Source organism: Podospora pseudoanserina, chromosome 1, assembly GCF_035222485.1.
Source record: "Podospora pseudoanserina strain CBS 124.78 chromosome 1, whole genome shotgun sequence".
NCBI classification, from domain to species: domain Eukaryota; kingdom Fungi; phylum Ascomycota; class Sordariomycetes; order Sordariales; family Podosporaceae; genus Podospora; species Podospora pseudoanserina.
This window is the reverse complement of record NC_085920.1, coordinates 2,100,434-2,127,476: the sequence shown is the minus strand read 5'-3', so window position 1 is coordinate 2,127,476 and position 27,043 is coordinate 2,100,434. Positions and strand designations below refer to the sequence as shown.

General features: G+C 51.8%; 7 protein-coding genes across 7 annotated transcripts; 2 read left to right on the top strand and 5 right to left on the bottom strand.

Annotated features, from left to right (window-relative positions):
• Positions 1-371: 371 nt before the first annotated feature.
• QC764_105980 (uncharacterized protein) lies at positions 372-3,473 on the top strand (the record flags this gene model as incomplete). The annotated part of the gene is made up of 1 exon (XM_062941840.1): positions 372-3,473. The coding sequence occupies one exon, from the start codon at positions 372-374 to the stop codon at positions 3,471-3,473; it is 3,102 nt and encodes a 1,033-aa protein (XP_062804742.1).
• On the bottom strand, positions 3,143-6,381 carry QC764_105970 (uncharacterized protein). Its single transcript, XM_062941839.1, is given in 5 exon segments — positions 3,143-3,718; positions 3,734-4,082; positions 4,138-4,519; positions 4,591-5,992; positions 6,055-6,381. The coding sequence occupies 3 exon segments, from the start codon at positions 5,373-5,375 to the stop codon at positions 3,978-3,980; spliced, it is 1,272 nt and encodes a 423-aa protein (XP_062804741.1). The 5' UTR covers positions 5,376-5,992; positions 6,055-6,381; the 3' UTR covers positions 3,143-3,718; positions 3,734-3,977.
• Positions 6,382-6,637: 256 nt separating this feature from the next.
• On the top strand, positions 6,638-8,589 carry QC764_105960 (uncharacterized protein). The gene is made up of 4 exons (XM_062941838.1): positions 6,638-7,154; positions 7,212-7,460; positions 7,529-8,203; positions 8,254-8,589. The coding sequence occupies exons 1-4, from the start codon at positions 6,959-6,961 to the stop codon at positions 8,460-8,462; spliced, it is 1,329 nt and encodes a 442-aa protein (XP_062804740.1). The 5' UTR covers positions 6,638-6,958; the 3' UTR covers positions 8,463-8,589.
• Positions 8,590-11,577: 2,988 nt separating this feature from the next.
• Positions 11,578-14,793, bottom strand: TPO5_2 (polyamine transporter tpo5; the record flags this gene model as incomplete). Its single annotated transcript, XM_062941837.1, has 7 exons — positions 13,490-14,793; positions 13,158-13,434; positions 12,705-13,107; positions 12,495-12,651; positions 11,958-12,434; positions 11,870-11,895; positions 11,578-11,623 (listed from the first exon to the last, which is right to left on the bottom strand). The coding sequence occupies exons 1-7, from the start codon at positions 13,643-13,645 to the stop codon at positions 11,578-11,580; spliced, it is 1,542 nt and encodes a 513-aa protein (XP_062804739.1). The 5' UTR covers positions 13,646-14,793.
• A 1,714-nt stretch (positions 14,794-16,507) lies between these two features.
• Positions 16,508-16,783, bottom strand: QC764_105940 (uncharacterized protein; the record flags this gene model as incomplete). The annotated part of the gene is made up of 1 exon (XM_062941836.1): positions 16,508-16,783. One exon carries the CDS (start codon positions 16,781-16,783, stop codon positions 16,508-16,510), a length of 276 nt encoding a protein of 91 aa, XP_062804738.1.
• Positions 16,784-17,656: 873 nt separating this feature from the next.
• On the bottom strand, positions 17,657-19,020 carry QC764_105930 (uncharacterized protein). The gene is made up of 2 exons (XM_062941835.1): positions 18,580-19,020; positions 17,657-18,517 (listed from the first exon to the last, which is right to left on the bottom strand). The coding sequence occupies exons 1-2, from the start codon at positions 18,703-18,705 to the stop codon at positions 18,098-18,100; spliced, it is 546 nt and encodes a 181-aa protein (XP_062804737.1). The 5' UTR covers positions 18,706-19,020; the 3' UTR covers positions 17,657-18,097.
• Positions 19,021-19,165: 145 nt separating this feature from the next.
• QC764_105927 (uncharacterized protein) lies at positions 19,166-21,743 on the bottom strand. The gene is made up of 5 exons (XM_062941834.1): positions 21,589-21,743; positions 20,922-21,527; positions 20,605-20,849; positions 19,636-20,549; positions 19,166-19,578 (listed from the first exon to the last, which is right to left on the bottom strand). Exons 2-4 carry the CDS (start codon positions 21,132-21,134, stop codon positions 20,324-20,326), a joined length of 684 nt encoding a protein of 227 aa, XP_062804736.1. The 5' UTR covers positions 21,135-21,527; positions 21,589-21,743; the 3' UTR covers positions 19,166-19,578; positions 19,636-20,323.
• Positions 21,744-27,043: the final 5,300 nt, after the last annotated feature.

The window sequence follows — 27,043 nt, the reverse complement described above, 5'->3', positions numbered from 1 at the left end:
TCATCAGGTCAGTTTCATTGTCCGGTGCCTGGACAGGTGAGCACTGGACTATACATGAAGGCGTGCCTAATTAAGGCCACAGTGAATGTCTTTGTTGTGGTAGCCTCAATATCCGACATCCGGATGCGGCATGATTGACGCGATCTCATTGTAAAGGTTTGTCCCGATGTTGTCTTTGTTCAAACGGCCTTGGCACCTATCTTGCAGCAAATCTCAGACACAAACATGCTTGATGACATTAACCACTCCATAAGAAAATCAACAGTCTGCTGCATTCTTCGCCCATCTCCATAAATCTGGCGCGGGCTAATCGCAAGGCCATATATCTCCCAACAGCGCCATCACCACCCTGATCACCAATATTGAACAAGATGCCGCCAGCAGTCAGCAAAGAAGCCGGTCAGCCCGGGTACCTCATCGACCGTAGATATAGGGACCGCGACCCCGACTATATGAGAAAGCTCCACCTCTATCGTCAGCGCAATGCAACCTCCCTCGTCTACTACCGCCTTGGAAAACAAAGGCTGTGGGAAGAGGAGTGTGATAAACCTGAGCTATGGAGAAACTACGACCTTCCCCTGCCGGGCAAGGCTCCCGGCCACGAAAATGACAAACACAAAAACTCAATGATAAACATTCAGAGTCTTCCCAAGTTTGACCTGGGAGACAAAGGTGTGTCCATTTTACCCGAGGAGATCCAGAAGGAACTCGAAAACATTCCCTTGTACATCGTCTCGCCACAGGCGCAAATTGGCTTCAAAAAGTTCCTTGGATTTGGTGGGAACGGGCTCGCTGCCATGTACACGATCCAGGACTTGAAGGGCCGGACCAGAGACGTGGTCTTCAAGTACGCGTTGAATGCTATATCGGGCAACGAGCTGGAAAATGAGAAGCAGATGCATCGATATCTGGCACGGGCACGACATATCACACAAAGGGTTTACTTGCGCCCTCCGGAAAGAAAGAAAAACACGGCACCATTACCAGGTGTTGATCCGCGGGTCGTGGCTGGAGGATTTGTGTCAAAGGCCGGAGGAGGACTCGTATCAAAGGCTGGAGGACTCGTGTCGAAAGCTGGACCATCGAGAAGGACCATCACACCGACACCTGCCCCACCACCGGCGCCGCCCCCGGACGATGATCCGGATGGCAGCACTGATACAGACGATGGCACGGGGGCTAAAGGCTATCCTGTACAGGCCTTTCATCACTGGAACTATCCTCAGGACAGGACGGTCGAGAGGAGCAACATTGGGAAAGTGGACGACAATGGTCCGACTCTTATCCTGGAAATGATGCGGAGGGGCGGTCTCGAAAGCTGGATTGGCCGGATGAGCCTGCTCGGACAAGCGTTACCAGAAAAGGTACTATGGCTGATATTCGACTGCTTGTTGAAGGCCGCTCTCGCTCTGGCCTACCCCCCACGGTTCCAAGAGGAGCTATATAATAGCACTCATCGCCACCTGGGAAAGTATCCCATCAACGAAATCCTCCCCTCCAGCGAGTACGAAATGAGCCCAGACTTGGTTCATTTCGACCTCGATGCGACAAATCTGTTTGTTGGCGACTTTGCGGACAATGACTCGGATATCACTCACACGATGGTGCCCATCATAAAGCTCGCAGACTTCGGAATGACAACTTTCATGAGGAATGCAATGCGGAACGATCCCAAGCTGATGCACATATCCCGGCCAAGAGGTAAATATTGGTTGGGATGGCTGTTGCCAGAGCAGTTTACCGAGGAGTGGGACTACATCACGGGATTCCTACCCGCTGAAGAAACAGACCCGGAAAAGAAGTCTAGTATTGCGGGCAAATACTCGTACAAAACCAACCTCTATCATGTTGGACTGGTTATGTGGGGGCTAATAACACTTCGCAAACTGCCCTTTTCTCCAGTACCATATGAGTGCTTTGAGAAGGAGGTCACCGATCCGGATACTGGCAACCCTGTTTTAGACCCCAAAACCGGTCAACCCAAAATGAGGAAGCTCTGGGGCTATGGTGGTTATCTCCAAGGCAAAATGTGGGACGGGATCTATGACCGTGTGCTGCTCGACCTCGTTGTCGCCTGCATGCTAGAAGAGCCAGAACAACGACCAGCATTTCACGAGTTAAAACAAGCGATTGATCGTGAGGTGAAGTCGGAATGGGAATGGCAGAGGAACGCTGATGTGCGTAAGTGGTGCGAGCAGTTCTTTAACGAGCCAGCTGGCGAAGCGCCTGTTGTCCCCATTGTCCCGGTTGCAAACCCGGCACCGGTTCCAGTACCTCCAGAACCTGAACCAGCAGCCGAGTCGGCTCAGCAACCGCAACAGCCTCCTCCTCCACCACTACCACCACCACCAACACCTACTGCTCCTCCTGTTCCTCCTGCTCCTCCACCACCTCTGCCACCTCCGCTTGCTCCCGACCTGACAACCCCCCAAGCACCCCAACAACCCCAACAACCCCAACAACCCCAACAACCCCTCCCCAGCACACCCACCCGCCGCCCCGGGTGCCAAACAACCAGACTCGTCCGCCGCCACAACCCCATAGACCCAACCCAACCACGCGCCAAACTCCTCCGCCGCAAACCCGAAACCCAAGGCGAATCCTCCCGCACCCCCCAAGCCCACATCCCCGCGCACCCCCTCCCCTCAACAAACCCAAACCTCCCCTCCCCAGCCCCCCAGCAACCACCCCCCTCCTACATCGCCGCCATCGCCACAGCAGCAGCAGCAACCGACGACGGCGGCCCCCCTCCCCCCCCAGTCTTCCACTTCCAAAGCAACATCCTCCCCCCAGGAGCAGTCATCGCCCCCCCTGCCCCTCCCCCATCCACCCCTTCCCGCCCAGGCCCTACCGACGACCATATCACCAAAGTCCTCACGCCAAAAGTAGCAGGCCTCCACCTCACCCCTGTCCCCCCCTCCACCTCTGCCCCGTTGCAGCCAGCAGCAAGGAGAACTACCCGGCGGGTCCTCACGCCGGTTGGTCCCAGACAGAGACAGAGGTACGAGCTTGTAGTTCCACCTCAGCAAGCATTATACACCCCCGACCAGGACAGTTTGGATGGGTTGAGGACTGTAATGAGTAAGATGAGGCTGGAGACTCCGGAGAAGAAGTCTACGAAGAACAAACAGCCGGAGGATTGGTTCAAGGATGGGGGAAAGGGACCGCCGCTGGGGCCGTCGGTGCAGGCTCGGTGGGCTGCGCCTGGGGGGGTGCGGAGGCGGTGGGAGAGGGAGGGGGCGGTGGTTGTTATTGATGAGAGGAGGGGTGGTGGTGGTGGTGTTGGTCGGTTTCCGCCTCCTGGGGGTGGTGTTGCTGGTGGTGCGCAGTCTGGCGTTGTTGCTGCGATGGCTGATGCGGTTGTTGGTCGTCCGCGGGTGAGGAGGCCGGCGATTATCGCGAGGATCAGGAGGAGAGGGTCTAGTACTGGTGGTGGTGCTGATGATGCTGGGCGTACTGGTGGTGTGATGTGATTGTGGAGTCAAGGAAAGCGAGGCAATATGATATGTTGGTAGGCGAAGATGTTGGGTGATATATGGAAAAGAGACTTTGCTAGGTTAGCTTGTTTTGCTGAGAATAGATCATGGATTTTGCTTTCGGATCTGTGAAAGTCTTGGCGTGAAAAGGGGGTGCCAAGAACTCAGGGCTCGAAAGCCGCATGCTGATTGATGTTGTCGACCTTGTGCTGCTTTCCAATGATGTTGCTCCACAAACAACAGTGAAAATCCAGTATGTGAAACGAATTATGGTAGTGGTATGCAAATCGATCTACTTCCAACTACGGTATGTCCATCCAGTCCAAGTACTTGCTCCCAGTGTTTATTTACTTATTTTGTGCCGTTTTCCTTCCTTCTTTTCCAGCCTTTTTCCAAGCCAAGTCCAGTCCCGTGATGTTTTTCCATAGTCTCAGGCCATGCCATGTTCTTGCGCGTCCCATTTCCCATCGATCAACCACGGCAAGTATCGCCGTGCCAACCTCACCACTTGAGCGTTCTCGGCGGTAGCACCCGGGTGCAGTCGGTCAGGTTGTTGATGTTGAAAACACCGAGAAGACTAAGCCGGAGGTACGCGCGGGCGTATTCCTATTACACACTCCTGTTAGCGGGATTTCACAACAAGGCTGAGGACAAGGCTTACATGAGCCCAAAGAGCCTGGCCACCAGGTCCGGCAAAAGCCTTGAAGGCCGGGAACAGGAGGGGGTGCTCAGCCAAGACGACATCGCTGGGGAGGCGGAAGACATCAGGAGGGGAGCGGGCAGCCAGAGTCTGGCGGTAGAACAGCACGTCGCAAACACCTGGGGTGCTGTCCTGGGGGGCGCCAGCACGCGCAGGATTGAAGAAACGTTGGCGGCTGGTGGAGTGAGCACCGAGCAGGGCGGCAAGGCTGAGCGGTTGGATAGTCTTGGCACGGAACATGGCGACGACCTTGTCGGGAGGGTCGAAAGGGCTGGGGAGAAGTCCGTCTGGAGCAGGCTTGAAGTTGTCTCGGCGGCCAACAAAGGAGCGGATGCGGGGGCCACTGTTGAGATGGCAGAGTCAGCAACCTGTGAGACGGAGTAGAGAACGAGGCAAAAGATGTAATTGACTTACAGAGGGCAAACAACAGTAGCGACATTGGCGCCCATCTGGATCAAATCGGCCATGCTAACACCGAAATGGCTCCAGCGGTCGTACCAAAACTTATACTGTTGAACAATCTCTTGAAGTCCCTTGTTTGGTCGGCGAAGCATCTCCTCGGGTGCATGGACGATGGACCCGTCAGCACCCCCGAAATCGCCCGTAGTCTTGGACCACGCGCCGGCATCGTGAAATCCGGTGCGGATGGCACCTCGGGCGGCATCTGTACATTGCCCATCAGTGCCACGGAAGAGTTGTGACATTTCTTTGGCAATGTACCACCAGACGCAGCAAGTGTCTCGAGCACAAGCGGCCGAACGCAAGGGAGGTACGTATTGGTAATGCTCATTCGATTGAGCATCGAAGCCATCGACCAGAATTGATCTGATCAAGTGGGAAACGGGGCCCATCTGGCGAGGTTTAAGCCATTGAAGGTCACCGATGAGCTCTTGTGGCCTCCGGTCTGCCTCATGGAGGGCTTCCAGAACAGACGAGTTCATCATCACCGGATCGGCTTGCACCGCCGCTGAGAGCATGGTTATGCCACCGGCCAAGGCCGTAGCGATAGAAGAGGCCTTCATGGTGGCTGGCTGGAGACGAGAGAGTGTCTTTCTGTACCAAGGGCAGACGCAACTGAAAGAAGGGGGAGGGGGGGGCGGACCTGCAAGACTGAAACGAGTGACAGCTGTGGGTGGATGGCGAAGAAACCGAATATCGGGACTCTTCAGCCTTGGACCCCGCCGACGTAGATATATCATATCCCAAACTCATCAAGGGGTATCAGCTGTGTCATGGCCACCGTTCACAGCGCTTGGGATCGTAACCATGTGCTAGTCTGGCCGGTAGTGTTCGACGCCTTGCTCTGGATCACTAAGAACTTGGCCATTCCATGCTGGTATCTTCCCAGCAGGCGTGCCAGTCACTGCTTCGACCTGTGTGTTGTTCCATTCCTTTTCTCTGGTGACGATTCGTGGACGGTTATCGTGCAGTTTTGGCCGGCTAGATCACAGGCTAACTCGGGGTTGGTTCGGTGGGTGGAAGAAAGGGAGGGTGGAATCGTCGCCGGCGTCTGCGCCGAGTCCGGATCGACATTTCCGCCCTCTTGGAATCTCCAAACTTCAGTTGAGATCTAAGTCCGAAACTTTGGTTGGTGTTGCGGCAAGGCGTCATAGGTGAGGCCGGAGACGTCGCTCAACCATGGGTCATGGACAGTAGCCGGTGGACGAAGGTGAATAGTGGAGTTGAGCCACGAGAATGTGCTTGGTTGCCTGGTCTGTTCAGCGAAGCATGTTGACTCCTAAAGCAAATAAAGTTTTCATCTTGGACAGACTTGCGAGGTCGGATCTTCGAAAGGTGAGGCAAAACTACCCCGTACCTTAGGCTCATTGTAAGCAACGATGGTGGAAGCATTGCGTGATTGTTTCTTCTATTCCTTACCTTTTGTCACCTATGCCTTCTTTTGAGGACAGCAGTACCAAAGATGGAGGGCGTCAAAGGTGGCGATTGTTGTTCTAATTAGGCATTCGCAGGTTCTATTAATTAGTCTTGATGCTTGATGAATTCGTCGTGGGGGATTGCCTCTGTAGGGTTCCGGCTGGTGTACCTTAGTATCTGCAACGATTCAGAAGCGAAAAGCAGTCAAAGGCTTTAGCGTCCGGACCTGCAGTCGGCATGATGTCAGCATTCTTGCTGCTAACTGCAATCTCCAATACTCCTCCAACATTCTGTTCCAGGATCACAATTCGAGTATTCCAGGAACCCTTGACTTTCAATGTTCGAGCTATGTTGCGAGGAAAATAACAGCAGTTACAAACTACCAACGCGACCACATGACGATGGATACCTGTTCACAGGTCTCGGTGTTGACACCCTGGGTCAGGCATCAAAGTAATCATAGCTGGGTGGGACAGCAGATTGATCGTTACCATTCATTGATAGCCACAGTTTCACAAGGCATCCTGGCGCATACATCACTGTTGCAACAGAGCACTGAAAAAAAACATTGTCTTCAGCCGCCCGTATTTCATGCAGCTCTCGGGCAGACTGTCGTGTAATCTGTTTATTGATGCCTATTCTGGAAGTCCACCCGCCTCAAAAAATGTCTTTGACGCCCAAATCATTGTTGTGCCACGCCGACGGGAGAAGCCTTGGCGTTGCTCCGGACCACTTCCACAGCTGCCAACCTCTGCTATGTCTTTGTTATTCGGCTCCCGACCTGTGTGTTCCAGAACTCCGAGGCCGGACTGGAGGATGTTGCCGTAGTATATTGCACGTCGTGTCCATGTCAGGCATCATCCACCGACCTCAAGATTCGTTGCGTGTCCCGTAGTGGACATTGGTGATGATGCTAGCATTGGCAGGTTTCCAGCTAGCGTTTGCGCTTCTTGGGACAGCGCTAACCTTGCCCGCCATCGAAACCAAAAAGGGGCTGTTATCGTTCCCTGTTTTGCAAAAACGGAGTCAGTCTGTGAATCTTAGGAAACGAGACAATGTGGTAGCCTTGGGCAATGTCTCGACGTTGACATACCTTATTCGACGTGGGCCCTCTCCCTCATACATCCCATAATACCCACAAGCTGACACACCCATACCAGTTGAAATTGGCACTCCTCCACAACCAGTTGAGGTTGTGCTTGACACCGGATCTTTTGAGCTCTGGATAGACCCAACGTGCGCAACGGCCGCTACCCAGGGCCAAGAGGAGAAATGCAACGCCTCTGGAAGATATGTACCAGGCCAGTCCTCCACCTATGTCGACAAGGGCGCTAAACAGCATATTGGGTACGGGAAGGGCGGTGCCGAGATCAGCTATGCGGCTGACAGTATCCTAGTGCCCGGAAGTAGTCAGTGCATTTTCACTCGCCCTTAAAACTTTGGTACATTGGTGATCCCTTATTGACTGTGTCTGCAGATTCTCAGCCACTGCGAAATGTCGTGTTTGGCGTCGGAGTGAACACGACCGAGCTTGCTTGGGGTGTTGGCGGCATCGGACACGGCAATGGTTTCAACCTTCACTACAACAACCTGATCGACGAGCTCCATGCCCAAGGAATAACACAGTCCAAGGCCTTTAGCATAGCTCTTGGAGGCCAGTACTCGGAGACCGGAGGGGCTATCATCTTCGGGGGAGTTGACACAAAGAAGTTCGGCGGAAAGTTGCACAAGTTCGACAATATGCCTCCACAAATCGAAGGGAGCAAGGAAGGCCCATGGCGGTACTGGGTGCAAATGAAGTCAGTCGGAATAACAACCCCAAACAAAGTTGTCGCGACTTACGAGTATTCGACGATGCCCGCTCTTCTCGACACCGGATCAACATGGAGCTACCTGCCCCAGCACATCTTCGATAGTCTGCAAGACGACTTTAACGCCACTCTTTCTGAGGATGGTAGCCTCGAAGTGCCATGCTCCATCGTTGACCAGCCCGGCACTGTCGACTTCACATTCGGGGACCTGACCATTCAAGTGCCATATTCGGAGTTCATCTCCCAGCTGGAACCAGGATATTGTGCGTTGGGTGTCCTGCCCAGGAAGGGGTCGTATGATCGAGCGGTCCTGGGAGACTCGTTTCTGCGATCAGCCTATGGTCAGTCGAAATCATTGCAGTTGTTCAAGTACGTGCTTACACCATGATAGTCATTTTTGATCAGACCAACCAGCATCTGTATATGGCGAGCTACCACGACTGCGGCACAAATGAGCAAATACTGTCAGGAGAAGTTGGAGCGGCCCTCAATCTGACCGGACAGTGTCACTCCGGTCACCATCTATTTGCATCTATCCCAATGTGCTGGATCATTGTGCCAGCTGCCTTTGTTTTGTGGGTGCTTGCGTTGTTTTTGTAGCGTGGAGGCGGTGGAGTGGTGAGTGCAGCACCGCGGACTGTGCCAGCATCAGATCGTATGTACAAAACTCAAAGAGAATAACCAGCATGTACATAGCTCTCCCAAAGGGAACGAGCACAAGTTAGCCCTGGATCCACTTGTACATGTCCAAATGCTTTCACTCTGCCGAGATCCCCAGTTCTCACTTGTTGAGAGGTCCTGGAAGCAATGATATTTCGGTCATTCGTCACTGGTTGTTTCATACTACGAGGCAGGCATGCCTCAGAATGATCAGGTGCCCAGTAAGCTTCGTCATCAACAACCTGGAAGCTACACGTTGCCTCAATCGATCTCCAGTCTTCTTCTGCCGTAGCACACCTTCCCACTCAAGAGTATCTAGAGCGGCCGCTATCGGCTGGGTAGAGCTGGTGAACGGGCCTTGGTCATCAGTAATCGCCGCGGCAGGCTCGAGATCATTCCATCTCGAGCGAGGATACCCGTGGACCCCTGTAGGTGAGGGAGCTTGTCTCTGGAATTCGGGCATTACCTTGCAGGAGGAAAGGGCATTGGTGAGGCATAGTCGCTTTGGCACGACATCAAGCGGAACATTCAATATCATAAGATAAAGCCTACCTCTGTCCATCATTTTCCACTCTCCAAACTGTCCAGCAGACGTCAATTATTGTCACACATCTTTGGGTTGGCCAGCTTTCATTGATGTTGAAAGCAACCCAACAGACAGTCAACGGGTGCAGACCTAAGCACATGGCAGAACAAGTGATCTGACAACATCGTAGAAGCATGGGTGCAAACACACTTCACAAAGTGGAACAAGTGTGTGCTGAGAAACTTTCATCCCAATGGTGAACAACCCAACCGATCTGTCAGTCTCAAGCACTGGAATTTGAAAATAATGCACCTGGGTTGGTGATCCCTTGTGGGAAGAAGAGACACCAGAATTGACAGCTGGTGATCTCTTATGGGAAGAAGAGGCACCAGAATCAACAGGCTTTGATGATACTCTTCCATGGGAGAGGGAAGAGACCACCAAGCAAAAAGGAAAAAGAAAAGAAAAAAGTGTTTCCATTGTGTTTTGCCAGATCAGCCTATAGAGGGATCCTCAAGGGAAGGGCTGAAACAGTTCTCGTAAATGGAATTTTGATGTCTGCATTGTGGTTTCCAGCTCAGCCATGGAGAAGCAGGCTGAACTGTTTTTTGCAATACAATTTCATGCACATAAAAATTGGAGTGAACTCTCGAAGACTAGAGAGCCACGCTGAGGAAAAAGAAGAGAGGAAAGGAGGGAGAGTTGGGAAGGGAGGAGAGGTTTTATAGGTGGTCTGGGGGGCGGTCAATGCACGCTTGACGATTTGGGAGGGAATGCAAATCTGGGGGTGTGGTCAGGCAACGATGCGATGGGTGGGGATATGGGCTGAAGAAAGCGGAGAAGATGGAGTGTCTGGAGACTTCCGTTGGTTAGGGGGGGAGGAGGGAGACGGGGAGGATGATGTCGTTGTGGCCGTTGCCTTGTATGTGAATAGTCGACTGGGGGGAAGGCGGGTCCTCTGCTGCCTCGCTGCCTCGATGAGAGACCTTGATGGACGACCTTGACAGCCAACAGAAGAGCGAGAGGCTGGAGGGCCTGTGACATTGTCGCTGCCTTGCCTTAGGCCTATGATGTCGTTCTGTGGGGAGGTTGTGTGGAATATATGCCAGTGAAAATTCCTGTCTTGTGGGTCACTTTATTCTCCATCTCCTTCAGCTGCGACCCATCCATCATCACCTTTTGCTCATCATCTATGCCTCAAGATCTGTGAACAGAGACCGATTTCGAGTCCGCTTCAACACTACGACAGATTCCCCACAACAGTCAACGCCAATATATCCCTAGATCCTCGTCTCGGCCTCGGCCTCGACCGTTAGCGCACCAGAGCTGCCACGGATTCTCATCACCAACCCTGATGGGACGTCAGTGAAGCCCAAGAGGGCGTTCATATCATCATGGAACGTGTTACCTCGAAGACTGGGGACGCCTTTGTGGAGTTTAGCAGCATTCATGCTGCCACTCGCACCATCGAACGCCGCTACGAGGCGATTCGTAAGCATCGTCAACCTCACTTGGGCGACCACCCTATCGAGATGACGATGTCCAGTCAGAAGGAGTGAGACATGAAGGAGGCCCATCAGTGACGTCTGATTCAACACTGGCTGCCTTCAAAGATTTTTCGGTGGCAACGCCTTATTTCAACTCAAAGGACTGTCCTCAGCGACCTTTCGAGTCGATGATCTCCACGCTCAAGAAACTTCCGTGGTACCCCTCTGTTCGCCAGTTCTTCCTCACCAAGTGCTGGTGATGAGAATCCGTGGCAAGAATGTGGGTAAGTTCTGTTTCTCCAAAAAGGCCTCTGGTTTTGTCAGACGCTAACACCTTTCTAGGAAGATTTGAACTCCCACGACAACTCGGGCACTTATGCTAGCCCGCGCAGCCTGGAATCAACCTTGTCTCAAAGCATGGCCGGGCTGGGGTGGTGAACTCAGATTGGATCGGAGACCTGCAGGCGCCGATGTTGGGTTATTGAGGAATGTATGGCAAGAATGTATGACAAGACTGAGCATATAGAAGAAGGATTGTTGGAGTACCTTGTTTAGATATTACTGTTGGGATTCGGGTCATAATGTATTACCATGTATCTTGTTGTTCATCTACTTGCTCTTCCATCATCCAATGACCTTTTGTGACTCTACTCCCTTTCCTCTACGTTGCTTTTGAGACGCCAGGTTCTCATGTTGACATTTTGTGTCTCCATCCTTAAATAACAGAGGACTCGGAAATTAGATATCTAGGCCACTAGAAATTTCCCCCCCTTCTAACAAAGACCTTGTCCAAAGTTGGGACGAAAATATTGGTGATAACCTCAATCTCAAGATCAAAGCCAAGAATTGTAAACCCCTGAATTGCTGATGGCCAGCGCACGGACCAGTTCCCCTTAAGATACCACGACTACGATTATGTACACAACTTGTAGATCGGAGAAAGGTGTACTGCAGTGGGGGGGCGTGACTGGACTGTTCGACACTAATGATACACACTTCAGGGCCCTGAAACCAAATAAAGCACTCCACGACACTTTCAATGTCACGCCAAGAAAGCCCCTTGGCTGGCGTCTTTTGTCCTCGTTATTCTTTTCCTGTGTCTTCACTATGGGACCCCATTATCATCACCAGCTCCAAAAACAAACATATATGTACCAATCTCACATCGAATCGCCCTACTATCTTCGCCCTCCGCCTAGTCAAGTTAACATAGCCCCCATCCTCAACCCAACGTCTCAACAACTGTGGCTGCCAACGGCCTCCTCGTCCCAGGACCGGTATAAAAATGTCGTCCATGGGTATACCAAAACCCAACAGAAAACATCAGAACAAACACAAACACGACAATAGCATAGTTCATCTGTTTCAGAAGTCAGCATCTCTCCCACTTCCCAGCCCGGGAAAGCAGACAGAAAAACTCACATTCTCCGCCGCAACCGGCAACCTGGTAGGAAAAAAGAAAATAACTGCCATGAGCGTGTTCCACCCCACAGCAACCGCATTCATCACAAAGCTCCACCTCCCCAGATTCCACGGCCCTTTTTCAAATCTCCCGTACAGCATCTTGCAGACGATGGGGACCAGATAAGAGATATTCAAGGCAACAGTGCAGACGTTGAACACGGCACTGATTGCTGTGTCGGACATTAACCCCAGGAGATTAACAATAATCTCGAGGGCGGCATATAACCACACCGCGGCAATGGGTGTCTGGGAGCGCTTGGAGACCCGACGCCAGTGGTGGGAAAAGGGGAGTAGGTCGTCGCGGGCAAAGGCGAAGATGGTGCGGGAGCCAGCTTGGATGCCTGGGATGGCGACTAGGTTCATTACTGCGAAGCCGCAGAGGGTGAACAGTATTGCTGGGGTGCGGCCCATGGCATTGAAGAAGAGTTGGGCTACCTGTTGGGTTAAGAAGGGTTAGAGGTTATATAGGATTAGTCAAGGAGAGTGGGGGTTTACTGGTTGGCCGCTGGGACTTTGGACTAGTTCGAGGGGGTCGCCCATGCAGATCACTAGTACGAGGTTGAAGAGGAAGCCGATGATGTACGTGAAGGTTGTGGCGTTGGCGATTGCTTTGGGGACTATGCGGGCGGGGTCTTTGGCTTCTTCAGCGATGCTGTGGGAGGCTTGTCAGCGACGTCCTCTGTGTGAGAGAACATGAGGGCATACCGAGCTGTGCTATCAGCGCTTGTCATGATCCAGGCTGGTGTCAGACAGCCAAAGAGAAAGGCAAAGCCAGGGGGAGTCCAGCCGGATGAGGGCTGGAAGTCAGTGAAGGCATATGCAATGCTATGCTTTTCTTTTGTCTGCACGAGCAGGCACATGCAGGCGCCAACCAGAACACTGATGTGGAATACGACATAGCCACTGGTCAATCGTGTCAGCCATAGTGTTGGCAGTGTGTTGATCGAGGCATGAATGACGGTCAAGATGGCCATACAAGCCACAACATGGTTGTTGGTCGGCATGTAAGAGAAGTTGGAGGTGATGGACACAGCTGCGAGCAGCATCTGACTGGATGCATATTCGGTGGCGGCACTGCCGGTGACGGTTCCAACAAGATTGATGTAGCCTGCTTTCGTATTAGCACAGTGCACTCCCTGGCCAAGAAAGAGTACGAACCCGAAATCCAGCACAAGATGGGCACTTGCTCCTCCAGCGCAAGAAATTTCAGAGTGAAGTACATAGCCCCTGAACTTGGATATGCTGACGATAGCTCAGCCAGACTAAGTGCCAATGCCCAAGCCCCGGCACCCCCTATGACCCAACTCCACATGATGGCGGCAGCTCCACCGGCTTGTAGTCCGTATATCCAAGTGGACATGAGGGAGCCGTAGACGCCAGATATGCTCATGGCAAAGCTGAAGCTGGACCAGGTGGAGAACTCTCGTTTGAAGACCTGAGAACAGTCAGCTTTTTGGTTGTATCGTCAATAGACCAGGGCTCTTGCTTACCGGTGTGTACCCCATGGCTTCCAGCTTCCTGTCGGCCTCATCCATCGTGACATCGTCACTCGAGGACGTCAAAGGCGACACATTTTCTCGAACAACGACCGTAGACCCCTGAAGTGCATTGGTGTGGCCGGACTTCTCTGCACTCTTGGAAGCCATTGTTCTAGTTTGGAACAAGCTCCCTCACCAGACTCCAAAATCCAGAATGTTCCTCAAGAAAAGGGGCACCACGGTCTCGTCCGACAATGCTTCCAGCACGCCCGTTTTGTAATCCATCCGATCTGTCCTCGTCCTTTCAAGTGGCACCAAAACAGCTTCCCCGGTCCCAGCATGCGTTGTCAAGCCGAAGGGAATCGATCCGTCACCAAGTGTGTCACGTCGATTCTCAATCTCTGTACTTGAACGTCCACCGGGGAACGACGCGATTGGTAATCAACCTCTCATGACGTTAGGCTAGGTCGCAGCCACATCTGCTGGTATGCATAATCCGGCTGTGGTCGGTCGGCCCTGCACCTCCTCCATCCGATGTCTGAGTGGTCACTGCAACAGCCGTTTCTGCAGTATGTACAAAGCTGCCAAAATCGGCACAGTGGTTGGGCATTCTGAGGAGGGGCTGGCATACACCGGTCTGGCTCCAGGTCTGGATCTCGTTGAAGTGGGTGCCGCTTACTCGATGCTCGATGCAGGACCTGCGCACCTTGGCTGCGGGATACAGATACAGGCATGATAGGAGGAACAGTGACTGTCTCGATATTGTAATGTCAACTATTGGTCCTTCAAAGTTGAAAGGATCATTGACCGGGGAAAGTTGCTTCTCTTGGGAGGCATCGGATATTGACCGCATATGTCGGCTTTTGAATTGGGTTAGCTCTTCCTCCAAACCCAAAGGTTCTCGGCCAGCACACAGCAGCGCTCTGCATGCATACGGTCGATAACAATAGTAGATGTCGAACATCAAGAAACCTCGAACGAGGATAGACACTCGAAGGCTTCCCAGCCTCTTCATATTCTTCAAATGTGTTACAAAGAACAGCAGGGACTTCTCAGTAACAGAACCTGGGGTACAACAAGGTAACGCACCGGGATCTCTACCCAACAAGTGGAGGATCATCACAAATCCTCCGAGTGTTCTAGAAACTTGGGATTGCCCTAGTGTTTGTGGATGGTTTCTTGAGTGGCATCAGCCAGTCGCAGGGCCCGGTGTTATCTGCTGCCAAGTTGAGCCATGGGTGGTACGCCAATACGGTTCGCCATCTTTGTGGACGGCGACTGTTGACGTCTCAAGTGCCGACCAAACGTAGTATTCGGGAAGCCTACATTAGACAAGCCGATCGCTAACAGACTAGCCTGCTTGACGGGTCCTGACAGGTCACAGGTGGGGATGGAGAGGGGGGTGTCCTCGTGACAGCAACCGGTGCTGGGCACCCCCTGTTCCGCCTTTGACACTGCATAGAAAGCTTGAGCCCAGGAGAGAGAGACAGAGAGAGCAAATTTGATTATGTGTGGTCAAGTCTCTAGCTTCGACCATGTCGACCACATCTAATATACAGACTCCAGAGCTGGCCAAAAAGAACTTCCACCACATCCGACAAAGCCTTGGCATGCATGTACCTGGGTTACACCATGACGCCTAGCATGGCTGGCTCCTCAAAGACGGGTGACGATGTTTGGGGAAATATCGGTTCCTTGGCGTTTGGCAAAGTAAAAGACAACAGTATCGACTCGAGAAGGGATATTCGATATGTTGAGACATTGCAAAGAATCTACCTAACAACCAAAGTAAGGAGCTGTCAGCAAGGTCCCAAAAGCACGTCCAAGGCACAGAAACGGACCGAAAGAATAGAATACAAACGTACTTGGACTTGGTGTCAGATACAGCATCGAAAGGGAAAAGTTCTTGACTCGTGGTTGTACCACAAGGATGTGCATAAGATTTGTCGAAACATTGCAAAAAGTCAAACGAAGCCAGTAAACTGCTGTCAGTAACGTCCCAGTACCCGAGGCGGATTGTCAGAGCACCTAGGCTCTTCACTTACTTGGACATGATAGTGCTGAAGCATCAAAATGAGCAGGTAAGGTAATCTACCCCGACAGTGTTGGCCAAAAGGCATGCCTGTCAGGTACAGAAGATATGGCTGAACCACGAGGTATGGTCCATGTAGGCAACTCTTAACTACTTCGCGTCGCTTGTCTTCGACTCGGTAACCTTCGACTCGGTGCCCTTCGTCTCACTCGCCTGATCTTCTGGGACCCTCCTCTTGGGGGTAGGAGGCAAGGGACGATTAGGAGGCGGTCCGGGGCAAGGTGGAAGGCGATAGGGAAGTTGATACGGCAGAGGGCCCAAATTTGAGATGAGCCTTTCTGGCGGGGTGTCCGGCCGAGGTAGACCATAACAAGGACGAGAAAGTCCGTAGTGGGGGGTACGCCTCGGCGAAGGAGGCAACGGTGGGAGAGGAGTCTTTGGGCCAGGGGGTGATTTGGGAGGGGGGGTGGTGGGCCAGGGAGGAAGAGAGGGCGGTGTAACGGGGCGCGAAGGGACCTGGGGATGATTCTTAGGTTCCATTGTGTCAGTTTGTAATGGATGCGAGTGTATGGGTGCGGAGGAGATGCTGAGTGTGTGATTAAGCTGGTGTTGGAGTTTCCCTGTAGGTTCCAGGTTGGAGTCGAGCTTGAAAGCCTTGGGGCAGAATGTCTACCACTTTTTGCACCTGCCGATTTGTTTCTGCACGAGATGGAAAGCACTTTCCCGGCCAATCGCTCAACCAAGCCCTCAGATCCATCACTTTATTCCAACTATGCTGTAAGGCCTGCTTCAGCAGAAAATCGTATGCAATAATTCTGGCATTTTGAAATTCATAACACAATCAAATACCTAGAGTTCTACATCCTCAGTATCAGAGAGGGAAAGCACTTGACTCTGAGCCTCCACCCTATTTCGACCGCTGAATCTGAATACCAGGCTGGTAGGCTCCAGTACAGAATTATCAGCGACCACCACTCGCCCATTCCCTTGCACCACCCTTATCGGCTTGTCTTCCACTCGCCAGCATCCTTTACCCCCTTGGCGACAGTAGCAGCTCCCCCTTCGACACCAGTCCCAATGTTGGCAATGCCATCCCCAAGAGGTCTCCCGAGCCCACCTGTGGCCCCTGTCACCGTCTCCCCAATGCCACGAGACGCTGCACCTACAACGCCTCCAACCGTGTTTGTCAAGCCGCCGACTGTGTTCCCGAGTGTGGAGGTGACGACTTTTCCGGCACCAGTGACGCCTGAGCTCTTGTTCTTGTCTTCGAGCATTGTGAGAGTGTTGGTTCAAGAATGGGCAGAAAGATGTTGCAATTCTCCAACTGGAGTATGTTGGGTTGAGGCTTTTGTATGGATTTGGAGTTGGAATTTGATGGACATGGGCTTCAGTGTTTCTCCCCTGGCGAGCCGACGCTTTATATCTCCAAATCTCTCCTGGTTATTTGACTTACCGCTCTCGCCGCCCACAGACCAAACCGTTGCTGCACCCTTGCCTTGGCTTCGATGCCGCCCCGCACTACGTCATATTCTCCGACCCATGAACACAACCACCGTCTGTCCCACCCACCCTGACACCCGCACAGCCACAGGAAACCGGCCTACCATAGGTCAATAACAAGCTCCATCCTCGAGGCCAAAGTTTAGTCGACCGCCGTGTTCCCAAGAGTGACGTTGTTGTCGGCCAAGGGTTGGAAGGTTTTCAGTTCAGAAGACAGACTCTCCACATGTACACCCCCTGAAGTTTGGACAGGGGCTCCTTGCTTCGATTTCTCCTGATGGCAGAGCCAGCCCATCGATATCATTCATACCCACCCAGTCTTCTTGACACTTGTCTATCGCCCTGTTCTCGTCCCCGGTCCAGCACTCTGCCCCGTCAGTCATCCTATGCCACAAGAAGGACGCGCCGGCCAACACAGAGATCGCACCGGTTGTTGAGCCTAGAATATGCCACCCCAGAACAGCTCTACGGCATATAGCTCACTCGCTGTGCTCAGCTTCTTCGGTCATGCTGGGCTCATGGCGGCATGACATGGGGTAGGGTTAGGGTATGACGTTGACAATGTCTTGACTGGATTACTTTCAAAGTGAATACAGTGGTTGGATGTATTGTCAAGTCAACGCGACAGTGATGATAGATCTTTCCGATAGGTATGAAGTATATATTGAACTACTCATGTCATAGGCATTCGGCCAGGACAGCCACAGACTATATCTCGACATTTTGATTTCCGCGTTTGAAAACGCCAAGCTATTGTCTGGCCCTGTGAATTCGTACGCCGCACGACTGTAACCACCGTACCCTCCACTCCATCACTACATATCGTCTTTTCCTCTAAGGGCCTTCTGTTATTCTCTGTTGTTCAATAGATGTATCTGTCTTGTCCGAGTGTGGACAAAACCTGTCTTTGTATCTTCAGTGTCTTCAGATACCAACTTGATCTGAACTCACAGGGTACCTTAACCAAGATTCATTCACCCATTTCTTCCCATTCAGCTAAAACTTGTTCTGTTCATGTACATTACCTGTCAATGAATCCTGAACACCCTCCAGGACATGATCCAATCTCTAATCCCCGTTGGAAATCATTAAAGATTGCTGATGCTTCCGTTTCTTCCCCCTCGCCCCTGAACCTCAAAAGTCTCCTCTATCCCCTGGACTCCCGTAAACCAGCAGACACGGTCCTTAGTCCAATGCTCCTGTCGTGGCCGAAGCCTGGTCTCATGCAACGAAAAGTCGTCAACAGTGCCAATGCGCAGGATGCTCACTCCAGGAAAGCGCTCGCCTACACGGTACATGAGCGTACCGCAGTTCTCGCAGAAGTGGTTGGTCATCGCCTTGCCCGAAGCGATCGTCTGGGATTGGCTAAACGTCTTGAGACGGTCTTTACCGCGCGCGTACTCAAAGTGGGAGTTCTTGACGGTGAAGTTGCTGGCGAACATGGACGCGGTGATCTTGCGGCAGTCGGCGCAGTTGCAGACAAAGGTGTTGACGACGCCGTCGAGGGACTGTTTGTGGGATCATACACGTCGGCTTTGATTTTCCGGCTGGGCTAGAGTGTTGGACTCACTACAATGAGCTGCACCGTGCCACAGTAGCAGGTGGCTGTCGCCTTGCCGTCCTTGGACCAACCGTCCCTGGCGAGGCCGGCAAGCGGGACGTAGGGCTTCGACTTGTCAGCGGTACCAGAGGCCATCTTGTTGTGTGTCGCTGGATCTGTATATGTAGATTTTTATTTTGCGAATACCGGTGTGGTGTCGGCAAGACGAAAACAAACGTAAATTGAGTAGCCCAGAGTGATTCAAGCGTAGGGTAGTGATAGAATGAGGAGGAGGAAGACGCCCACTGTCGAGCGGCTTTATTGTACCTACTTATACGTACGGTTTGGAAACAATGGAAGGGAGATATGGGACTTAAAGTATTTCCCTTCCCATGTTCTAGTCTTGGATGTTGGAGACACAATCGCAGTGTTGTCCTCGTTGAAGGGGACAACTTTGACCCCTCGCTGAGTAATGAAGGTTGGTTTGATGACCAAAGCGGCCTGGAGGGGATAGCCTTGACCCCGCGCTCAGCACAGGTTAGTCATCCACCGGTTTGATGGCGGCTTCACAAGCTAACAGCGTCATGAAGGTGTCACAGCATGACAACGACGAATTCCAAAGATGCTTTTTTCTCTTGATTTCCCTGTGTAGATACAACAGATGCTATGCACATGAATTATGATACACCACCATGACAATCTTCTGCCCTTGGGCTCCTCGGGCTTCTCGTCGATAACCTGAGCACGAGACTGCTTCACCGACTTTTGTCTCTTCTCGTCAGCCTTCTCGGTGGCATTCAGGTTGGTGCCCTGCTTGATGCTGGCCAATTACCCAGCAAACTTCCTGTTGTCAACCTCGTCATCGGGGCTGCTAGTAGACCCTGAGCTTGGGTGTGGACGCCTCTCGATAGACAGAAAGGTCATGACACTGGAGTAAAGACCGATGTGGACTCATAACATTGAGCAAGACTGATGTGGACGGGATCCGTTGCTGCCACTGGGACCATCCCCTCCGGAGGTCAACCCTGTCTGAAGATCAGTTAGACAAGTGGGACAATAGAGTGGAAGCTGAGGATTCGATCGTACCTTGGCAATGCGAACTCAGTGTGAGCTCTGGGGATGAAATCGGGCTGGGCTGGGGACAAAATCAAGCTGGTACATGTGTCCCCGTTGTCGACGCAGCCCATGCTTTAACCACCACTTGAACCAACACCTGAATCATTAGCGACAAACAAGCCAGGGATTTAAGTACAGGGCAACCTACAGACTCAAGCCAAAGGCGAGACACCAATGAACTTTAGCTGGAATGATGGAGTGATGGGGTGACGGAATGACATGGTGGAATCGCTGCCAAGTGGAATGTGGATGATCGGGAGGTGGGCGGTGAGAGGCGAAATCGAGGCAGAAGACTGAAAGGTGGAAGAATTTCGAATGCGTCCCACTCCACGAAACAGTGCAGGGGCTGTTGCCTGCGAGGACCTTCATTACCTAAGACAAGGCTCAGGTCTGGTACCAAGGTACTTCCACCACTTGTCGACCTACGCTGCGGACTCCCCAAGGACGAGGTGCTCAGGAAGGTCCTCCCTCGTACCCTCCTTCCCCCTTCCAGCTGCTTTGGCCCTGGAGGGGACATGTGTGGTATCCGCTCCCTTGGTTGCAGTCCGCCTCGCCTGTGGTGTCCGTTGACAGCCTACGTACCTCAGTTTGGTCATGCCTGAATATCATACGCCAGATCAATGCCATTTGATTTCATGTGAATGTGAGGAATCTCAAACTATGGGTCCCTTGATGTATCCAAGTGAACAGCTGTTGGAGGATCTATCGGTACCTCTGTAACAGCTGTAGCATCTGTCCGTTTGTCAAGCCTTGCCACTTGGCTGAACTGCAGCATCTGCAACTGGGCTTCCGCCAGTCGTCTCGCCTTCCGTGTCTTTCCAATATCCCTGTACATTTTGACAACGCCCGCTGCTGCCAGGACCACAAAGGTGGCATGCAGAATTCTATTTCAACTGTCAGCAATTCAATATCGTTAAATCAAACGCATTTGCAACTTACGAATAGACTACCATGAATATCATTGCATTTCTCATGTCCAAAACCCAAGCTTGGTGGCGGCGGTCAGGCCCGTTGAAGTTCCACTTCGGCCTGTCGTCCACCATATTCAAGATCGAGAAACAAAAGACACCCGTTCCTGTTAGAGCAACGTCGAATCCAACAGCAAGGGGATTAATAGCCCGTCTCCGATCGAACCAAAGCAACGACACAAATTCGTATGCATCGACCAAAATACCAGCACCAAGCTTGCCTCGGCATGTTAGTGTCTCCGTCAGACATTTGTCTCAATGACCATTTCCAACCAGAGCAGAACTTACCGGGAAGAACGACGGAAAGAGGAAATCGACCCTTGCAGTTTCTTCCCGTCTCCAGTGATCATACAGCCACGCGATAAAAGCAATCAATCCCACCTCATAGAGACACGTCGTGGACCTCAGGGCAACTTGGAGGAAGTTGAAAGACACGCCCAGAGCACCGATAGCCCGTACCCTTGGCCGCCGCGAACGCCTTCCCTCCTCATCGACCATCATACCACCAAACCTGCCTAGATATATCTGACGAAACGTTTGAAGAAAGCGGGGCCAGCAAAATAGACTTGAGTAATTGGCAGAAAACAGATGCCAGCAACTGGCGGTTGAAGAAAGGAAAGGGGAGAGGTTTTGTTTTGCGCTGGCTTGGAGTCTGGGAGATGCTATGTCATGGGATAGGTCCGGCAAAGGCGGATTTCAGTACGTCGGGTTCATGATGGGCAGTGCGGTGCTTTGGTGAGGGGATATGGGGCACAGCACCAACTTGTCACTGGTCACCAGTGACCTCACTGATCTATTGGCGCCAGGCTTCCATAAGTGGCTTGGCATCAAAGGATTCGGCCTTGAAACCCGCCAGGCCCGGATTGGAGTATGACACATGGCCAGCGCATGATGCTTGTTGGCTCGGAATAATATTTCAGTGACAGAAGACCGATGGAGGCCTGATATTCCATACCTTAGATGACAAGCTTTTTTCTTACCTCAGGAGATGTGGATGGAGTTCAAGAATCAAATGAGACACCCGTGACGGCATGCTCCAGCAGCTACCGTTCAGAATTCCGGGGATAACAACACGTTGATATGTGTGTGACAACAATATCGGTCTCGGAATAATGATACCCAGAGAGTGCGAGATATAGGATTCTTCATCGGCATCCCAAATCGAATATGCCACCCGGGAATGATAGTGGCTCAACCATGGAACCACCTTTGCTGGCTTGATGTTGCATCCGACGTCATCGAAGTTCATCACGATCATGTCTTGGTACTTCAGATGCTAAGATAAAAACAGATGAATGGATCGATGTCCTGATTGACTGTTCGTAGAAACATTAACAAGACAAAAATCCATACTATGGATTTGGAAGAAGACATGCTTCAAAAGTTTGACAATTTCCTGCGCACTGGTTTTTCCCATGTCTAACCCTAACCCTTTTGAGTCATGAATTAACTACTCTTCATCAACTTCTCATTTAATACCTATGTACAAAACCACATTGCAGATTTCATCTGTTCTTAAAACCCATTTACATTATAAGCGCTAGGAGTGTCAATGAGACATGTCTAGCTGTGGGTGTGGTTGCATGTATGAGAAAGTGGTGAAGGACTTTCCAGCTGACCAAACTCTTTTACACGATATGAAAGGAATCCCAACACATTACCTCGGTTTGGCAACGAACGTGACCTTAGAGAAATAGACTCCTTAGAACGCAAGTAACCGAACAAACGGAACCGACCGTCATGATCTGAAGCACTCTCGCATGAGGTGGGCCTAGGGCTGCTTCATGAATTCAATCTGCAAGGTGGTGAGCTCCGTGGGTTCCCGCTTCACAACAAAGAGCACTTGAGCATCCTCCAAACACTGATTTCAAAAAAAGGCACTTTGACGGAGGCTCCTCATATTTTGTTACATTACACATCACAGAATTCCCGTGATGACTAAATTCGGACATGAATCGCTTCGTCCCGTCCAGCTCCATCCTGTCCCCGGGCCAGTTTGACCATTGGAACCGTCACTGGAGCCAGAAAATCAAAGAAAAAAGCAGCCCTTGTCTGCAGCTTTCTTTCAAAATCAATTTGTGACATGTTGCTTGCCATTTCTTGCCTTGGATATTGTGATATATGCAGGCTCACATGCCAGATGCCTACCAAGTCCTTGATGGGCATGACTGTTCCTTCTTCGCTACCCTCTTTCTCTCGGCATAAATTTCAACTGCACAAGGAGGTATCCGCCTGTCTCCGGACCATTCCGCTCCCTGACAAGCTTTGACCGCCTGGATCTCCCAACAACTTACCCCTGCATCGAATAAGTGAAGGCCAGGCGGGGATTTTGAAACTGAAAGAGGAAAGCGGATAGGTTGGTCATCAAGGGACGCAACGTACCCGCCTTTTAGACCTTCAGCTTCTTAGAGTGGAGTCCCTCAGGGGTCCAGAGTTAGGCAGAGTGAGTCGATACGTTGTGAGGGAACGGTGTCCAAGGCAGCGAGGGGATGGATGGGGAAGGAGCGCGTGTAATGCTGAACAGAACGTACCCGCCTTCCATTGAACTATGCTCGATCTTGTCGCTTGTACCCGCTTCTGGTCACTCTGGGAGGGCGGAGCCGAGCAAGATTCAGTGAGGAAGGCTTGGAGATGCCGAGACGAGGGGGGAGTTAGAGGCTGCGAGGTTGTCCTACCGCAGGACTGCGGATCTTTCTTGTGTTTTGACTCTAACACCTGTCGAAACTTTGTTTGTTGAGCCACTTCTGCCGAGATATTCTGACTTTTTTGGTAACTCACTCTTCTGTGGCCACAAATGTTCGTGTTCTTCTTCGTCTTCTTCCAATCTTTGGCTCATCTTGCGTTGAGTGTTCTGCCTATTCTCATCATCCTGTCAATGATCAAGCCCAGGCTGTTGGCGTTGCAACCCACTCCCTGATCGTCAGTCTCCTCGCCCATCAGATGCTGAAACTCACCCACACAAGTACATCCACTGACATGCCACCTGTAGCATTACCTCCAAGACATCCCTCCATTTGCCTGTCTCCGAGGCCCGATCCAGGCCAAGTCGACCATGAGATCCCCGAAGACCTCATGGGAATCAAGGAGGCCCAGGAAGGGGCAATAACTCAAGAGGAGGGTGCTTGCTCGGACATACAAAACGATTCAAGGAGGCCCAAGAAGGGGTAATAACTGAAGAGGAGGATGTCTCTATATCTCTGGGCCACTACTGCACTCTCGATTCAAAGAGGCCCAAGAAGGGGTAATACTTCAAGAGATGGATGATCTTTCTTCATGGACTCGAACCGAGCTACCAATCCAAGGAGGCCCAAGAAGGGGTAACAACTCAAGAGGAGGGTGTGTATTCATGGACCGCAACCGTATTACCGATTCAAGGAGGCCCAAGAAGGGGTAATAACTTAAGAGGAGGGTGTGCATTCATGAGCCACGACCGTATTACCGATCTAAAGAGGCCCAGGAAGGGGTAATATTTCAAGAGGAGGGTCTCTATGCTCATGGACTCAACCCGATTCAAGAAGGCCCAAGAAGGGGTAATACCTCAAGAGGAGGATGTGTTTTCTTCATGGACGCCAACCGACTCAACAAGGCCCAGGAAGGGGTAATAACTAAAGAGGAGGATTTACACTGGTGAGCTTTGCGGGGCTCAAGGTTACCTGGGAAGGCTCGACGACCCATCAAGAAGGTTGGTCTTCCCCCTTATCTCCATCGCCGAGCATGCCTTCTAACGTTCTGTTCTCACTCCAGATCCTGATATATTACATCAAAGCCCCCTCGAGAGATGATGTCTCATCGGGAAGATTCGAGTAAGAAGGATGCGCTGGCCACTCAAGGTACCTGCGTCGAGTAAGTTGTCCGTATATTTACATTCCGCGCCACTCTTGTTGACAATGAGGGTCCAACTTCAGCCAGCGTTGTCAACCGTGTCAAGCTCCGTGGACTTAGACTGTGTGAAAGGCTCAACGGTGGGACAAGTTTTCGCAGGTTATAAGAACTTCAGTTACTGGACTACCGTAATCACACTTCGGGTCTTCGACCGACAAGGAGCCGTTCCCTGAGATACGGGGTAAACGACGGACAAGACATCACAAAGGCCAGGCATCTACTCCGACTCGAAGGCGTTCAGCCAGTATGCAGCAGATACTGTGTTCCCCGACTCATGGTCTTCATAGCCTTCATCCCATCATAACCGTATTTGATAGGGGGCCCATCGAGCTACCTCGGTTGGCTGAGACCATCACACAAGCACGACAGACATCATCGTGGTCTCTGAGAAGACTGCAAGTAGAACGATGTTGCTCAATCATTGTTCCCACACTCACAACACACTGTCACACATTGCGAGCAGTGGTGGGGACTATTAATACACCCCCCAGCACGCCTTCCCATCGATTCAGCATCTGCCTAAGAGGTTGGGCCAGCCACCTCCCACCCACGGCCTGTCAAGCCTTCCTGTCATCAAACAACAGAGGACCGAGATCATGGCGTCCCAATGTAGGCCCTACTCGAGTAAGTATCTCTCCTCACATTCTAGGCTCTAGCCTTTGCTTTTCTACTAGTGGCCTTCTCTTTGGTCATTGCGTTTCTTTCTCTTCTTTCTCTTGTCGTTCTTCATCGCTTGATTTGATTGCTTCATATATGGCTTGGACATTTTCGGCCTCACGTGGGTTGCAGAATTCATCATCTCTCCATCTTCATACCATCATGCAGTGGTACAGACTCCTTACTAACCGCACTTCATAATTCCATACAGATACCAGCTTGCCAATCACCACGAAAACTTGGTCTGGCATGTTGGGGGGCGACCAGGGGCTCCAAAATTTGGACAATACGACATGGCTCGCTTTTTCATACGTCAGTTCTTCAGTTCGTCTCTCAGAAGGCAACTTTCGAAGTGAGGGCTTCAAACATGATAACCGGGACCTGGTCCTGTTTGATATACAGGCAAAAGCAGCAGGGAAAAACCAACGTTGCCTCCCACTAGCAACCTATAGCCCAGCTACTCGACCGGCCAAATGACCTTGCTCTGGACATCATCCTCCGACGTTCCATATCTGGACAAGTTGCTATCCATCTGTCCTTTCCTGGTGTGCGATCCGACCCAGGTCCGCCCATAAGCATACGATGGGGGAGAAAGACACCGTGGTCAAACGAAAGGGACCACATATACATTCTTAACCAACCACTTGGCCCATCTCCCAGGAGACCTACCCGCCAAAGCACCACCAGCCTTTTCAGAGCATCACGGCGCCTCTTCTGAGGCGTGGGCACAGGCTCACTGTCTTAATCTTCTTCTTCATGCAGTCTGAGCCACCATCATTCCCTACCTTCTCTTCCACACATCATCAATAGCGCCACCTTCGCCCACAGCTTCCAGTTGGGAGTGCAGTCAGGAGGGCCCTGGGCGGGTGGATTGATTGATAGCTGTCGCAAACCGTGGTGTGAGAGCCGTTGAGAGGGCCTTGGGCAGGTGGATTGATGGGAGCCGTGAGCAGTGAGTCCCGGGTTTCTCGAAAACGCAGGAGTGCAGGAGATGCACATGTTTTACAGTTAGCGCCTCACAAAGCTCGCCATGCCCACTGAGAAGCTTTTCATGAGCCATGTCTCGGTGACTTGAGGCTGGACATCCTGGTCACAAAAGCCACTTCCGGTGTGTTATCAACATTGAGCACATGCTTCGCTTGACGACTCTTTCAAGATTGTCGTGCTATTGGCTACTCAACATGCAAACAACCTTGGACCATCGCACCATGCCAGCCAACCGATCGGTCTCACGAACCACCGTAAAGATATTCCGGTAACGTGGGTGTGAACACCTGTCGTAGGGATCTCGATCCGAGCTGCGGGGCCGAGGAAACTTCCAATATCGCCATATTCGTCGTCCTGTTGGCTCTTAGTTCCGTCACTGTCAATATTTCGAGACTGGTCGTCATGGCTCCTGAACATGACACTTCAACATATGCGGAAGTCGCCTTTACAGCCTCTGATGGACATCTGTGGATGTCGGCTCACTCACAGCAAATATCTCATTAGGGATATGGAGTTGCGGAGACGGGAAGTGACCTGGTTGCAAGACAGTGTGTATCCTTCGCTTGCCGGAGGTTTGAATCGTGAATGGTCCGATTTTGATGAGGGCTCCCGTATGTCATTTTGTCACTTGTGCTCTGTTATCATTCTTCGTACACAGCTGATCGCATGGTTCATTCCCAGGTCCTCCTCGAGCAAATGTCGTCAGTCATCCTTTGCTTGCCCCCTCCCGGAGGTATTAACAGCATACATGACAACAATACGAGAACCGGTACAGCCTAATCCAAAAGACCCAAAGGGGTAAAGCACTTTCGGCTCAAGAAAAACAGCGGCAGGTGTTGGGGGGCGGGCATTGCGCCTGGTGGTGTCACACCTGTGCACCCCGA